Source organism: Takifugu rubripes, chromosome 20, assembly GCF_901000725.2.
Source record: "Takifugu rubripes chromosome 20, fTakRub1.2, whole genome shotgun sequence".
NCBI classification, from domain to species: Eukaryota; Metazoa; Chordata; class Actinopteri; order Tetraodontiformes; family Tetraodontidae; genus Takifugu; species Takifugu rubripes.
The window spans coordinates 11,799,946-11,817,090 of record NC_042304.1 but is presented as its reverse complement, the minus strand read 5'-3'; the positions used below and the strand labels follow the sequence as shown (position 1 = coordinate 11,817,090).

At 46.7% G+C, this 17,145-nt stretch overlaps 1 protein-coding gene across 1 annotated transcript in view; it reads right to left on the bottom strand.

Moving 5' to 3' along the window:
- nr5a2 (nuclear receptor subfamily 5, group A, member 2) overlaps positions 1 to 17,145 on the bottom strand; it is a 48,073-nt gene that overhangs the window by 16,031 nt on the left and 14,897 nt on the right. The window contains exon 5 of the mRNA XM_003974281.3: positions 2,912 to 3,031. Coding sequence (XP_003974330.1) covers positions 2,912 to 3,031 — 120 coding nt within the window. The remainder of the gene's footprint in view (positions 1 to 2,911; positions 3,032 to 17,145) is intronic.

The following is a 17,145-nucleotide window of genomic DNA, read 5'->3' as shown; positions in this document are numbered from 1 at the left end:
ATTCTCTACTGACTTGTAAAATTTATGTTGCATTCAGGGACCAAAGCTAAAGCGTGTGGATATTTGGGGGGGGGGGGGTTTAGCCAGTCTCACTCTGTGTAAACGTGTCTAAACCCCCCCACAGTGCACGCGCGTGATTGACATCTACACATCCCGTGACAGTGCCCTGAACGCATCACCATTGTGAGCCGTTTGTGATGATTATTTTATCGGTCCACCTGCTCGACTGCACGCCCAACATCAAGTCAAAAGCTTTGGTCTGTCTGTCAAATGTGAAGAAGGGAGCTGCAGGCAGTGTTCCTGCAGTTTAACACTTTTTTATGATGCACTGTGGGTTTAGAAGTGCAGTCACGACACAACTGATTGTTCTCTTGCATTCTCAGACAGACAGGCAGCCAGAGGGACAGACAGGCAGGCAGGCAGACAGGCAGACAGACAGACAGGCGGTCAGACAGGAGGACGGACAGACAAATACGATAGATAGATAGATAGATAGATAGATAGATAGATAGATAGATAGATAGATAGATAGATAGATAGATAGATAGATAGATAGATAGATAGAGTGAGTAATGGATGGATGGATGGATGGATGGATGGATGGATGGATGGATGGATGGATGGATGGATGGCATCATGCACACACAACCTTTCACTTGAAATGTGCAGCTGCAGCACATTAGTCTGGGAGGCAAGTCCTTAGCTGCCACTCAAAGCAGGCAGAACCATATTAAATTTTTATATTTATTGACAATTCATTACCATAATTGACTGCGCTCGGGTTTCCAGGGGAAGGTAGACGTTGGCGTGTGCAACTCCTAAAGCTCAGGGAGGAAAAAGGTCCCTCTGAGGCCCCCATTTGCAATTAAAAACAAGCCTGGTTTTGGAATTTATTTCTGGTGTAAATAGTATGATTGAAGTGGGTTTGAAAAGCTCAGCCGCGAGGGGGGGGGGGGGGGGGGGGGGGGCAGAGTCAAAATGGAGTAGATGACAAGCGTGCTGTATGTGTTTTGGCCTCTGTTTCCCCCCTTTAATCCCTCTCTTATATGTCTCCATCCTTTGTCCCTCTCTCCTCTCATTTCCCAACATCGAGACGCTGAGAGTTATGACTTGGTGGGAAGCAGATCCCCCTCAAACACACACACACCTACACCTACTTCCAAGATGTCAATCAATTTACATAAAATCAACTGTGCATGAAATAACTTCATTGAAGGATTGGACTGTTGACGGTGATGCCTAGGGTGATTGCCTTCTAGCCTTAAGTAAAAAGAGAAGAAGAAAAAAGGCTATAATGTCACTATAGCAGACTGAGTGCTAACCCTGGTGACCTGTATATCAGTCAATCAATCAATACTACTTTATTATCACTGCTGGAGGGACATGGAGAGTAAATATATAAAGAAAGCTTCAAATCTAACCCATCATGAATACGATTAACAATCTAAGCGGAGCATTAAAGATGAGATGGGCTTAAAGCTAACGGGGGGCAGGGGGTGTTGTTGGAGACAGGGAGAGAAACTGAGAGTATACGGCGACCGGCCCGTTTTTGCATTTTCACCATCATTTGAATTTCATGTACACCAGAAGTGCGGCGCCATTGCAACTGGCTGCCAAGCTACAAGGCCGCGCTTAATCATTCAGCAGCCCGGGCCGATCCCGGTCATCTCGCGTTCGGACACGTCGCACTTGATCCTGTCACGGGAGGAGAAGAAAAAGGGGAGACAAAAACGACGACTCACGGCAGTCTCGGCCTGCTCCCGGTGACATCATGATGCCTTTTCTGCCTCTCTTTTCTATTAAAAGACGATGAATGGAGACGGGGAGGAGAGGCAGTGACAGCAGCCAGAGCCGTATCTGTTCGGGGGTCAGTGTGAGTATGAGGCAGAGAAGCCGCCTCGCATCAGTTCCACTTTTCAGCGAATCCACAAATCATGTGGAGGCAGTTTTCATCAACTTGTGTCGGGTTCTGGCCTGGGTGCTTGGGTTCAGTTCCAAGCCAGAGGAGTTCTGATGAAACTCAACAAGAGTCGGACTTGCGCATTATTTCTTTATACTAAAATCTTACAGTGGAGGGAGAAAAGCAAGGCTTCAAACTATGACATGCAGAACATGTGTGTGTATGGGGGGGGAGGGGGGGGCAGCTCTCCCACAGTTTGAGTAAATATCCTTTTCAAAAGCTTTGTCAGGAATTTTTTTTTAAAGAAATCTTCACATTTTTTTTGCTTTTTAGATCAATGTGGATGATTCTCGGTCATTATTAGATGTGCGTGTGCGCGTGCATGTGTGTATGTCTTTGTTTGTATGTGTGTGTGTGTGTGTGTGTGTGTAGGTGTATCGCTTAAGGTGATGTTGCTGCTGTTCTGAATATACCCAGTGTTAATGCTGCACTGTCACCCCTGGCCAGGCAGAAAATAATAGGAAATAATGAACTGTTTCACTCACTCACGCACACACACACTCACGCACGCACGCACACACACACACACACACACACACACCAGCTGTTCATTAACCAGTGTATGCAAACCAAACTGCCGTGTGCCTCCCCTGATTATCAGCTCCTCCTCTTCCTCCTCCTTCTCCTCCTCGTCAGAGCTTTGGGCTCCCTAAACTACCTCATCCTCTGCGTCTCATCACCTCTGTTTAATTTCTATCCCCCCCCCGTTTGCCCCTCACGACCTTCCACCTCTTTCTCTCTCTACTCCTGTTTTCAGTCATTTCTGTCACTTTCCACCACATGTTAGCATACTCTTCATCCTCTTCTTCCTCCCTTTGTCTTTCTTCTCTTATCCTTCCATTTGGCCTCTTTCATTCAAACTAACCAGCTGAGTCAGCCCGGCTGTGCCTCTCTTTTCCAGTCCTTTGTGCTGCTCTGTTCTGTACGACCACTGTGGCCTGCATAACCCACCTGCTGGCCGGTGACTAGTAGGATGGAGCCCTCCTTGGCGTGCACCACTTGCCGGAAAACATGGTCCAGGATGAGCAGTTCACTCCAGCAGTTCTGCAGTAGCTTCATTTGATCATCCACCTGGAAGGACAGACACACACCCCATCAGAAACGTGACAAAAATGGCTACATACAGAAAAAAGTATTTGTTTTTATTTGATGCTTTTGTAACCCAAAGATAGATCAAATAGAGAAAGTTTTAATGCATTTTGTATGTCTAAACCAGCTCCTACATGAGGGATTCGATGACAAGTGCATCATTTACATAGGAAGGCTGATGAATTCAAATTATTTCCACATAATTTGACTAAAAATGCAAGTAATCATGGTCTCCTGTTCTTCTGTGGTTCTTTTCAGTGTATTAAATGTAAACCTTATTCTCTGTGTCCTCTTTAGCAGGTTAATGTAGCCAAAGAAAGCAAAATAAGCAATGTTTAATATAGGGACACACACACAACACACACACACACACTCACATCTTTCTCATGTGAAATTTTCCACACTCAATAAAGCACATGTCCAAGTGCTGGACGTAACAGCGTTGCTAGTTTTATCTGTTTGCACAGCGCCGGTAGTTTCTCAGTGATCCCATTGATGATAATGATTAAGTAGCCATTTTAACCCCTCCACTCCCCCACCCCCCAGCCCCTAGCCCACCTCGTGAACTCCAGGTAAAGCTTGGGAAGCCTGCAGTGGTCGATCGGCGATTCTCCCCACCAAAACAACCGCCTCCATTGTATCTGTCATTCTCTTCCCATGCGTGGTTGTGTTAATCATTACCCCTGCAGAGCCAGGCCAAGATGAAAAAAGGGGCCCCATTGAAAGAAGGAATGAGGAAAACGAAGGACAGAGTTTTTTCTCTGTCCTCCCTTTCCCCGTTTCCTGTCAACAAACACCGTTCTCGTTGGGAGTGATGTATCTTTCAGGGCACGCTGTGGGTTTTTTGCGTGTGTGTGTGGAATACTTTGTTGCTTTCAGTCTGTGAGAACCGTCGGCCGTGTTCAAGAATGTGGATCGATGTTGCGACACAGGCAGGTGCGGCTCAAATGTGTCGGGAAAGAATCCCTTTCAGAGCTATCTGGAAATTGAACAGGGACCCGTTTGTTGAAGTCTACGCTGACCTTAGATACTAATTAGATGTCAACAACTGTCGCTACGGCCGCAAACGTCGCGCGCTTTATGGCCCTGCACCACAAGTCAGTGGCTGTGTCGGCGTGAAGATTATTGCCGGTTGATTATCTGTGTTATGACGGTGATTCGGGCAGACACAGCAACAGCGTTGACCCTGCAAAGACCCCAAAACAACTGGTAGAAATAGCCGTGTGGTAGCTGCACCTACTCCGGTGGCATGTCATTTCAGTGAAAGACTGGGTGCTAATTTATGACCATTATGGCCAAAAATTTGCTATTTGATCTTAAAAATGCACGGCACGTTGCAGTGAAATAGGAATATAAACCATTCACTTCACTGGGAGTCTTGGGATTTCAGATGTTCCAACAAACTATTCCTATATTGAATTAAAATGTGCATCATATAAGAAAAACAAAGTTCATTGTCTTTACATGATGTCACACACTTTAACCGCCAGAGTTTTGGTGCCTGATGACTAAATCTATACATTATTAACACATCTGAGCCTTAAGACCTCCAAAGTTTTCAAAAATGGACACTTGAGGCATTGTCATGGTGATTTGGCTGGACTTCTCTTGTTCCATTTGCTACTATTGTTCCCACTACGAGCTTTATTCTGTTTTTTTTATGTTGTTGTTTTCTAGAAGCCCGACATTTGTGTCAGGTTTTGTGTGTCGTTAGCGGAACGGTGAAATCCACATAATAAAACAGAAAAAAAGTACTAATTCTTTTTTTTTCTCCTTGCCTCACGTCTCCTGCTTCTCTTTTATTAATGAAGGTCACATGACAAATGCAACAAAGCCACCGTGACTCTTTTTTTCTACAGTATGACTGAATTTGTGCCCCCCTCCCCGCCTGGCGGTCTGTTTTTGCGGCCCCCGTTCTCAAGATGTCTTGAGTGCGGGATGAAAAAATTCAAATGCCTTCATTAAAACCATCACAGAGCGAGGAACACACTCAAAGGAAGCACTTCTCTTTACTGTTCCCTGCCCCGTCCACCACTGAAGCACGTGTTAAAGCGCCAGCGGTCCATGTTCAAAGGACCCCCGCAAGTCGGCGGGACTGGAGGGTGTCGGGGTCCTCATCAAAGGGCCGTCCTCAGTCCGCCTGCCTGGAAGCTCTTCTCTGACAAGAGGACTGGGTCATCAAAGGGGGTCAGACGGCAGGCGAGCGCAGCCAAGACGAGGACCGGGATGAGAGCGGGGGGGTGGGGGGGGGGGGGGGGGGGGGCATGGTGACAGACAGACAGACGGGCGTGAGGGCAGGATAGGATCGGGGGGTTCACTCGGCTGACCTTTTTAAGCGTCAGCGACACGAGCTGTTTCCCTGACAGGCTCTTCCTATGCTCTGTGGCGTGAGCGCCGGTGTGTGATCCTGCAGGATCTGCCGCCTGCTCCCTCTGATAATATGCTCCGGCAGTCAGTCAAAAGGCCTCTGTGCACGTGAGAAACCGAAGATAACACCACCGGCCGGTGATTTACTGAACAGGAAGCAAAGGTGGCGTGTTATTGTTCCTGGAATGTCAGTTGCAACGTGCCTGATATCACCATTATCAAATTGCTCATTTCTTTTCATTTATATGCTGTTATAAACTAATTACAAAGCTTTAATGATGGCAGAAATCATGTGATTCTTTTTGAGTGCGACCAAATCTGTCTGGTCACTGAAATCACCGGATTGGCGGCCATGAAACACAGCTGCCACAGGTTGGTTAGATCATTTCTGCTATCATAATCTAACAAAGCTTGGAATCATTCGATTTAAATACGTTCCTTTCAAAAGAAACACTATGTTACAAGTTTCACACAGGTCAGGTGTATCACAGCACCTGGCAAAACCCCCCAATTTCTCCTGTTTTTGTTCGTTTCACAGAATAAAAGTCCGGTCTAATGCGAAATACTTTAGAACTGAATTGGCCTGAGTGAACTTTGAAGGCGACGGAGAAATGCTTATTTATTTTCTGCAATAACATTGAACGTGTTCGACCACTTTTCCCGGAGCTGCGCGCTCAAGGTGAAATTGGTACTGGGCTGAATACTTTTCGAGCTCCTCTTATTGTTCTGCATATGCTCGCTCTCGCGCAAAGCAAGCAAATGTGCTGCCCAAGAACATTGCCCTTTGTGTGTTCTAGGTCTTCCTGCCGAAGGTTTGCATGATAAGATCGAGGGGGCATGAGGTGGGCTCCCACTTTTCCAATCATCCAACGTGAAATCTCAAAAGAATTTTCAGAAACACGAGTGAAGCAATTTTCCAATTTTGCTGCAACTGTAAGCATTTAAACGAGCTCTCCAACTTCCTGTCCTTGGACAGAGCGATCGTCAAAAAAAAAAAGAAGAAGGATTTTGTGTTTGAGTTTCGGGTGAAACGCTCCCTCCCTAAATTGGAGATCATCTTAATATTTTAACGTTACCATCAGCTTTGAATGGAAAAAGTCCTGGGCAGGGACTCACACGGCAGCGGGCAGGCAATGAAAAATACATATCCTCCAAGAAACCAATTTAACACCTTTATGATCGTTCAGACGAGGCGGATCAATGCCGGGATCAATCGCTTAGCCCATAGCTTTTGTTCAAAACCACCGCCCAGGATTAATGGGATTTTCCATCGAGGGAGAAGGAGTGTGGGTGAGAGGTGGGCTGAAAGTGCCATACGGGGAAGGAGAGAATGAAAACAAACTTGGGGGAAATTGAGGAAATAAAACACAGTGATTAAGAGCAGCTATTCCCTCCATTTCTTGGCAAATGTAAATTAATTGGAAATGGAGCATTCAGAGGCTCTCTGACAAAAGTAATGTTTATTCATAGCCCCCCGCCAAGAGTGCAGCAATTATCATGGTGTGTTGAGTCAAAACAGGCCAACCAATGTAGTAGACCCCCCCTTCTCGTGGCCGGGTTTTGGTCTAGTGCCACAAGCATTGTTAAGCTTTGTACAGAGCGGCGGGCTTTAACGAGAGTACACAGCTGGATCTGATTTTAATAAGTACTTCCATTTTTGATGTGGCCTAATGAACAGATTAATGGAATCTCCTTCTGTGGAGCTTTAATGAATGGAGAGACCCGTGCTGTTTTTTTTTTGTTTTTTTCACATGGCGGGGAGGGGGAATCGCGCACGCACGCGTTTTGCCCGCGTACACGCGGCACAAACAACCGCGCCTCTGCCTCGCCGCGCTGGACTGGAATCAATGCTTTCTCTGAGTACAGGTGAGGTTTGAAGCTGCCTGACATCACTGCTGGTGCGTCTCTAGCAGCCGCCCTTTGCTGCCGTCTTGTTTTGGCATCTGTTCGCCTTGAGCCAAACAGGCCCCGTATTCACGTGGGAACAGAGATTAATTCACCTAGCACGGCGCCTGTTGTTCACAGAATGTCGCGAACACTTAATTATGTCCTGCTCCAGCGCACTGTAGCTTCTTTTCAGCTAATTTAATTGAAAACAGTCTCAGTATGGGGCGCTGTCACCAGCAGCACGGTTGCGTTCGCCTAATCGGTCATCTACGGCTACGGCGGTCATTTTGATTTCCTGCCTGTCATTTTCCTCTCCCTATCATATATATACAGTATTTATATATATGCGTGTGTGTGTGTGTGTGTGTGTGTGTGTGCGTGTGTGTGTGTGCGTGTGTGCGCGTCTGTGTGCGTGCGTGTGTGTGTGTGTGTGCGTGTGTGTGTGTGTACATATATGTGCATTTCCCTGCCTTTTGAAACCAGCTCTTGTGTGCTCTGACAGCACATTTGGGTTCTGGCTCGAAGGCGGGCTGGGTGATAAGAATGTTGGGAAAATGAGCAGGTGGTGCTAGCCCAGTGGGGGAGGAATGATAGCACCGCTGATAAGACAATGGCTAGTTTGTCATATCTTTAGGTTTGTTTTTGCTGAACCTCAGTAGCTGCCTGTTTATATAGAGTTTTGCACCAGAAATCATTTCATTTAGGATTTTTTCCAACGATTTTGGAAACATTTATGTGTTCAACACAGTTTTGTAAGATACGCTGAATTCATATTCAGTCAGGCCGAGACATTCTTAAAATGGAGCTTTAGATACCATTACTGTCTGTGCCACTACACATCCACCCAGGTGCCACTGTGAGCGATACGTGCACTTTTGCTGGAGGCAGCCATTAGTAATGTGGCCTGATGTGATAGATATGACAGTCAACAGATGCTATTTCACCCGCTTCTCAGAACTGCGGTGGTCCCGTATCCTCAAATAAGCCACAACTGTAACAGGTCAGCATATAACAGCGCACGTGAACTCGGCGTTTGACGGACAGCAGAAACCAGCTAAAAGAACAAACACAGGCTGTATTGTGCGTGTGTCGGCATGTGAGAGGGGATGGTGACAGTGCGCATCCAATCGATACTGCCGTGGCACTGAGATTGATCGGTTCCCACGGTGGCGGCTTTAACAGACTCTGAGGGCTGACCTTTAACCCCCAAGATCTTCATGCTTTTCAATTTGGCTCTGGTCTGGTGCTCGTCCCAGCCGCACATCTCCTCTCCAGGTCGACGAGACAGAAGAGTCCCTGCCACAGTAGAGGTGCCCTTTCTGCCTCCCTGCCCCCGCCAATTCCAAGCATCCGTTTGTACAGAGTCTTGTCAGCACAAGAGGAAACAAGGCCTAATAAGGTCTTCCTGTTCCAGTTTAGTTCGATTCATCACCGATATACCGATGCAACTGGAGACAGGAAGCGCAGGCAGAACTTAAAAACAGTCCGCTCAAGCTTCTTTAAGAGGTACCCACATAGCTACTCCAAGCGTCATGCTGATTCCTGGCTGTGTCCTGCATGGCTACATTGTTAGCTTTAGCTAGGCACATATCTGCGAGATTTGACAAGTAGCGTGTTGATGCACTCACGAGGCAGGAAAAACAAAGTAACTGTGCGAGCCTGCGTGCGTGGAACGGGAAGAACACCTTATTTCCTCAAGGTCGCCGACGATGACAACAAACCCTCTCCTCTCTCTGATACAAGCCCGTGTGGAGTGGTGAGGAGGAACCGTGCACCCGATTTATTCACATATTCTCCTATTATTTGATGCGGGAGCATTTGAAAGATCACTATAGCTGGACAACAGACCAGTAGGGGGGCCAGGCATGCAGTTCTCACACAAGTGGCGTTCTGCTGACGTCTGCAGTAGACGGTCTGTTCATCAGATTTATTTAGACATCAGTGAGTTGCTGGAGAAAATAAAGGAGCGTACATGCTATTGCCTTTTTCTGAGCATGTGGCTTAAAGGAGACAATGCGTTTGTCTTTTGAGAACTGCTGTTTTCATCAAACCTCAAGAACACGCACAAATACACGCGCACCAGATCTCAGGGCTTAAAGCTAAGAGCTATCAGCTAATTATCCAAAACACAGAGAGGCCCTAATCAATTATTCACACGAGCATTAGAGCGCTAATACACATGCAGGCAAGGGAACGGCATCTCCCAAAAGTAACCCTTCCTCACTCTAGCACTCACTCACACACATGTATATGGTAAGTAATGTGTGTGTATGGTAATATTTCCTGTATAGACAAATGCACGTACACGCGTGCAGCCTCCCGCTGCTTCCTTGCCACTCTGCTCCCAGAAAAAGAACCCAGCGAGGTAATCATAGCAAACCTATTGATCTATAAACACCCTCTAACTCACACACACACTGATTGCTCAGGCTCACCCAAAATACACACACACAAACACACACTCACTCTCACACACAGCTTTGTCTACCAGGCAATTCCTGTGCATTAAGGCCCTGTCATTGAATTTAATGGCACGCAATCAGTATTTGAGCTAATGCTGCAATTTATGATGGTGCGTTTGTGTGCAGCGTGGGGGTAGGAAGGTAGAGGTCATGCAATATTAAAAAAAAGTGAGGAAACGAGTGTGTGCAGTGGAGTGCATGCAGATATGGATGTGAATGGGGGCAGAGTCGACAACGGTGCTTTACATTCACTTATACAATCATGATTACACTGGCATGATTTACACACACTTCTGTGCAGTGTGTTTTTTCCATTGCGTGTGTGTGCATGTGTGGGTGTGTGTGTGTGTGTATGCAAGGCTCATTGACAGAGTGGTAACTGACCCCGTCGTTGTCTGGCTGTCTCCGCATTAAGAGGAAGAGCAGACTGGCTAAAGTCTTCCCCCTTTCTATTATTTAGAATGTAGACCCCCCCACAAACACACACTTAGAGTGACGCACACGGACCGTATAGACAGTGTATTGTAAAGCTGCTGAAGATGACCAGAGTTGTTTTAAAATGCAGAGACGGATGCAGCGATGCTCTGTCTGAGAGCAGATTCCCATTAGTGTTTAACATGCTGGGGGTTTGAGTGCACAGCTGTGAGTCCACAGCTCCACATGGCGCGGCTCCAGAGATCACAAGGGCCGCAGTCATTGAGGCGCAAATTAAATATCTGAATCGACTAATCGAGCGTCGGCGTCGATCTTGTGATGTGCGGAACAGTCGGAGGAGGAGGAGAAGGACGCGTCCAGATCGTAACGCCACGGAACAGATGGAGCCGAGAGTCTCCCCGAAGTGCATCTCCAGGCCTCGTCTGTGTGAAAGTGCCCCGAACGCACCGGGAGCTCCGCTGCAGCTGGATGAGGCCCGCCGATGCCGATGCTGATGGGAAACGCAGTTTCAACATGTGGCCGTTAAAAGAATTGGCCCGGGGGAAGGCGAGACCGCAACTTGCCACCTGACAAATGCTATATTTCACTGGATATTTTTTACTTCTGTGTTCCTGGATCATTTCGGAAAGCTTTGCGTGCTGTCAACACCCGCTCCTTTATGAATCGGGCATTAGTTCGGTCATTGTTTCAGCCTTTTTTATTCCACCACGCGAGCGCACAATCCTATAAGTACGCAGCGTTTAATGGCTAATATTGGGCTAATGCAGCTGTTTTGCACGTGTGGAATCATTTATAGGTGGCTCGTGCCAGGTTTGCAGTCATGGTGAACTGGGCAATATTGACAGGCTGAGGTGAGGAAGGCGGGAATGATGTGAGAGTCATAAAAGAAATGGAGGGAGCTGTAGCGAAATTAATACCAGCAGCGAAAGAACGGTAACAGGTGCCTCCGTGGCCTGTTTTCCTGGGCTGGAGGTGCCGTCGCTGCCCTATTGAAGCCTCCCTGTCACAACAAGACCGCGGCGTCTAATGTTACCAGTGCCAGCAGATTCACTCTGCTCCACGTTGCATATAAATACCTTTCCCCCCTCTGACTGTAAAACTAGCTGTTAACTCTGCTCCCTACTGTCTTATCTATTGTCTACCCCCCAACGCTACCCCCATTCGCTGTCCAGAATAGAGAAGCCGTAAATAAGCATCAGAAATAGATGTTAGGGGACAACTGTTGACAGCACAGTTGATGAAAGCAGACACAGCCAGAACCTCTTGGCAGCCAGGATTACACGCAGATAATTGAGGCCACGCAACACTGGAACATAAGAAGCCTTTTTTTTTTTACTCTACTTCAGCTAAAGGCTAATATATTTGGCTAATAATAACTTCCATAAGTTCCTACAATCTTCTGATTGTCCGTCTACCCTTCGAGCGACGCAGTGTCTTAAATTTGGTCTGCCCTCTTTTGTCGTCTGCCTGCCCATTTGGCAGCGAAGGATCCTTTTCTGAAGACGACACGCAACCATTCGAGGCAGAAGATAGATTAGCTGACAGGTTTGCATTCTTTTGTGTGGTGAGTTTAGTTTGGAGGTTGTGGGTTGGAATAAGGCTGCAGCCGTCACACCGCATCCCCTTTGACCTCCAGGAAACCTTAGTCGGGAGCTATTTAGAGGCAAAATGTCTGTAGATTTAAGCTCTGCCAACGGCACTGAGACACAATTCGCAGCCACAGATAATTTCTATGAGGACGCAATAAGGCTTGTAAAGTTTTACTTCAGAGTTCTTTTTTTAACTGCAGATTTAACATGGCTCGTAAGAGCGACAGAGAGGATCCGGGTGGGAGAAAGTTGTTTGGTACTCTGGCGGAGTGTGTAAAGTGTTTCCACACAGTGGAGTTAAATTGTTAGCAGCCTGGCTAACTAAATCAAGCCCCATATCCACTTTGTTTTCTTTATTTTTATTTGTCTCTTATTTTCTGCCTCCTCACCACCTTTTCCCGCTGATTTAACTGCCTGCTGCCAACTTGTGAAAGAACTGAGGCTAACAGCACAGACTAGTCGCTTGCATCGGCGTCTTAACAAGTGGCATGACCTGCCAATAAAAAAGGCTTTTACCTTGATCGTGCTCAAACAAGACTTAAACGCGACCTGCTCCGTCTCCCGCCGATGCCCAAAGTGCTCACAAATGTGAATCAGGCATTATTAAGTTGCTTGAAATATCTAAAAAAAAAATACAGAGGAGGTGGAAGCAATTTTTGTTATCCTTTGCTTTTTATCAACAATGTTTGGTAAAGGAAGGATGTGAGTTGAAAACAGGGTTCACTGCAGACATTTGATCCTTGCAACAAAGTCTTTTCTTGTTATATATTGAAGAGGAACTTCGAGTAAGTTTTAAACAAGGAAACAAAAACAAAGTGTCCTTTAAAAAAAATGCAAGGAAGAGGACATTTTTGTCGGGGACAGTCCATCAAAACTCCGTAAAAAGCTCTGTAAACTTCACGACAGCCTTTCATCCCCCATCAAAGCAACAAGTAGATGAACAGATTCTTCACATGCTACCGTCTCCCAGCCCCCGTCATCTTCTTACGGCTGCCGTTCCTGTGGGATACGCAACCTTAAATCATCTCTTTTAACAAGTTTCCTGTGCTTCCTTCCGCCCTCCCGGGATCCCCCAGGAGGGACCCTTTGGGACCGTTTCAGCATTGGGAAAGGCTGCACTTTAAAGCTGTCAGAAGAGGATAAAGAGGACGGCGTGAATATAGATTTTTTTTGTTGGATTAATGTATACTTGGAAGAAATCAGGCCGCGTGGCTCTAGAAGAGGTAGCTTACAAGCCGACAGAATCACCGACAGACCTCAATAATGTCAGAGTAAAAACCAGTAACGCTCAGATGTTCAGAGGAAAAACACTGATTTAATTATGAGGAAAACGGCAGCAGCGAAATATATTCTTAAATTGACTCTTTTTTATCCTCGTGTATTTTACTGAATGATTTGTATCACTTTAATTTTATTCAAACTATATACAAAGTAGAGGATTTTTAACCCGACATCGATTATTCACCTGTATTTTACTGCCTTGCTAAACTACATTGCCAGGGAAGAACGTACCTATGACCTCTACAGTTATACAAAATGTATTAAAAAGAAAATGACCTGTGTCTTCATTGATGGCCAATCATTTATGAATGAAAAAAGGGCTCCTCAAGCCCCCTTCCCCTCTTTCCACTGCACCCCCCCTCCAAAAAATCCTCCTGCTACCAAATGCTACTGATCAAATGGATATTGTTACCACTAAAATAGCTTCGAAAAACACGCAGACCCTGACACCACTGACGAAAGAAAGAAAGAAAGAAAAAGAAAGAAAGAAAGAAAGAAAGAAAGAAAGAAAGAAAGAAAGAAAGAAAGAAAGAAAGAAAGAAAGAAAGAAAGAAAGAATTAATTTGGTTTGCACATTTGTATTTGTGCATGTATATGTTGAGAGGGGGGTCTCATCTATCACTGGACAAATGCTGGTCTGTGGGGGGTTGTTGGGTGGAAGTGAGGGTGAGTGTGGTGCAGGGGGGAGGTGGTGGTGGTGGTGGTGGTGGTGGGGGGGGGGGGTCCAGAATGGTGCTGTTCCTCAAATGAAATAATATATCTTTGAAAGTCTACGCCCTGCGCCAGACCCCAGGCCCATATATCAAGCCCAAGAGCGTCTGGTGGATCCGCTCCAGGCCCATTAACCTTCCACCTGTTCCCCCTTACAGCCCACCCCAACACCTCACCCCAACCCGACAACCCCTTCCACTGTTGTCCTTCACCCCCCCCACCACCACACACACACACACACACACACACACACACACACACACACACACACTCCTCCTTCTACTGCCCTTGGTCATTGCCTTGCATAGCCTCTTGTTCATTTTGCCATTTAACGCGCGCACACACACACACCCACCCACCCACACACACACACACACACACACACACACACCCCTTTACCTCTTTCTCTCCATCTCTTCTCTCACTCTTTTGTCTCTCATGGTCAGCTCTTTATTTTCTCACTGTGATATCTATGTGCATGTGTCAGGTGTATGTGCGTGTGTCAGGTGTGTGTGTGTGTGTGTGTGTGTGTGTGTGTGTGCGTGTGTGTGTGTGTGTGGCGGTCTGCCCCTCAACTCCTTGAATGCTCACTTTTTGACTGCAAATCTCTCACTCTGCCCCTCACTTCCCCAAAAGGCTCCCCAACACTTCTTCTGTAACTCATTTTAACTTCTCACCGCCACCATTCTCTTTCTTTCTCTTTAACACCCTGGTCTCTGAGGTCAAGAGCGTTATGGGATACATGTGTGTATGTGTGTGTGTGTGCGTGTGTGTTGAGCTGTGCAGCAGAATAATTCAAATGCAATAGACCAGGGACAGGGTTACAAATCTCTGCCAACATGCACGCAGCCGCCAACCCCATCATGCCTGCAGTTTGTCAGGATCGCTGGGTGTTGGGACAGGGACATTGTGTTGGGGGGTGGGGTGGCAGGACTGTTGACCTCTATGACAAGACAGACATCACAGCCCCAGGCACTGAATCTCCGATGGCCGTATGTGTGGGTCTGTGTGTGTGTGTGTGACTGTGTGTGTTTGTGTGTGTGTGTGTAAGGTGGAATAGGTACTCCCAGGGTTCACAGATCACACCTACACCAGCTTATTAATTTCTACTCATTTATAGGGTGTGTGTGTGGGGGGGAAAGGGGGGGTTAGACGCAAAGGTGCAATCAGTGGCCCCCACCTCACTGCCCCGACACACACGTAGCATAAACAAAAAAACACATATACACCGCTGATTGCACCTTAAAAAGAAATGCCTCCTGGATCGGTCAGGAGAGGTATGGTGTGTGTGCACGTGTGTGTGTGTGTGTGTTTGTGAGTGTGTGTGTGTGTGTGTGGACCCTCCAGTCTGAGGTGGTTGACCTGGTGGTGTAAGTGTAATTTGACCAAAGTAAATTCATATAATATTTATGGATGTGGATGGAGGGGGAGGGTATGGGGGCATATGGGGAAGGGGGGGGGGGGGGATTATGCAGCGGGGCAGAGTGGGAGCTTACATTATTCACTCAGGTAAATCTATAAATGGAGAATATTCAGGTGTGATGTGTGAACATCAGGGATCTGTCATCGTGTCTGTTTGACTGACGTGCTGCAGCACTCGGGATGGGGGGGCGGGGGTCAGACGGACCATCGCAGCGGAGTCAGCATTTTAAATTGAATACCTGAATTAATAGCTTATTTCTACATCTATATAAAACATTTATCACCATTTTATCTCTCCTCTCCTCTCCTCTCCTCTCCTCTCCTCTCCTCTCCTCTCCTCTCCTCTCCTCTCCTCTCCTCTCCTCTCCTCTCCTCTCCTCTCCTCTCCTCTCCTCTCCTCTCCTCTCCTCTCCTCTCCTCTCCTCTCCTCTCCTCTCCTCTCCTCTCCTCTCCTCTCCCCAGCCATCTGTTTATCCAATATGGCTGTCCCATCTCAGCTGGGAGCTTTCCCAAGGAATGGGACTTCTAATACAGTTCCTCCTCAACTTAATGGCTCTCGGCTCTGCTTTTGCCATTGCTGCTGCACACGGGGAGACAAAGCGGGGGGGGGGGGGGCAATGAAAACCCATCTTGAAGACTGAGTTAACAGAGGAGCCATGGTTCTATTAAAATGTGGCAATTTGACGATTGCGTGGTCAGAGTTGCATGTATCGGATTTATTTTGATTAAAGATTCTAAAATTGTTTTTCTCATTTTGTTATCAAATCAAGCACCACCCATTCAGCACGCTAAGTTTTGTAAATCAAATACACCCCTGGTTATGTGAAAGATTGCTTTGACAATAGCTAAACCTCTCTCTACTTGCATACTGTAAAATCAGGGTAAATAAACAGTATTTCAGCACTCTTACTTCAGAACCGCACTGGGCTGTCCCATTCTGGATTAATTTCCTTATGTTATCATCTCCCTGACTTCCTCAACCTCCCCTCACATCCTTTTTATTAAAGGGAGCAGAGAGGAAGGAGCTGGAGAGAGTGTGGGGGAAAGGGAGTATAGAGGTAGGAAGGTAAGATATAAACATATGAATCATCAATATTCCCGATTGCCCTGCTAAATCCTCCCTCTCATTGTGTTTATGGTGGGAGCCAGGCCAGCCATCCCGATGCTGGAACAATGGAGGAGGGGAGTTCTGGAGCGGCTCCAGCATGAGTCACACTCATAAACATGTTTGAGCATTCAGACGCTCATATTAAACACAAAGAGGAGCTCGGTTTTCAAGAGGCGTGTGCACATCTCTGTGAAGAAGCTTGACATTTAATTCTGAACTTTTTAGAGAAAGCATCCTTTTGGAGGAATCAAGATCACGGACACGATTTCCAGTCAACGTGCCTTTGACTGCTGGAGTTGTCGCTGGACGGTTGGTACGGGGGTGGCGGGCGGTTCAGAGCAGGACAGGGTAGTGATGAAGGGAGGGGGATTACAGAACGCTGGCAATTGTCACTGAGAAACACATGTGTTCCCCCCCTCACTCCCCCAAGAACTCACTTAAACGCTGCCAAACACCCAAAAGTTGGCAGGAAAAACTGTGAAGCTCACTCAGTGTACGACATATTTCTGACCGCAACCACATTTTCATCATACACAAAATAATAAAAGGGAGCTTTATCTGATAGCCACATGAATGTGCAGCAGTCTAGAGAATACACAATAGTCAAATAGCTTCACCACACACACACACACACACACACACACACACACACACACGCACGCACACACCTGTCTTCAGCTGGCTATAGAATAACCACAAGTGTTCGAAGCCAGTGCACCAGAGCTGACACAAATTTCGATGTGTTAAACTAATCAAAACTCTGGGTGTGTGCTCCAACCAACCTTTTTGGATCTAATGTGTTAAGAATAACAGGCCCTCGCGTCATGTCTCATT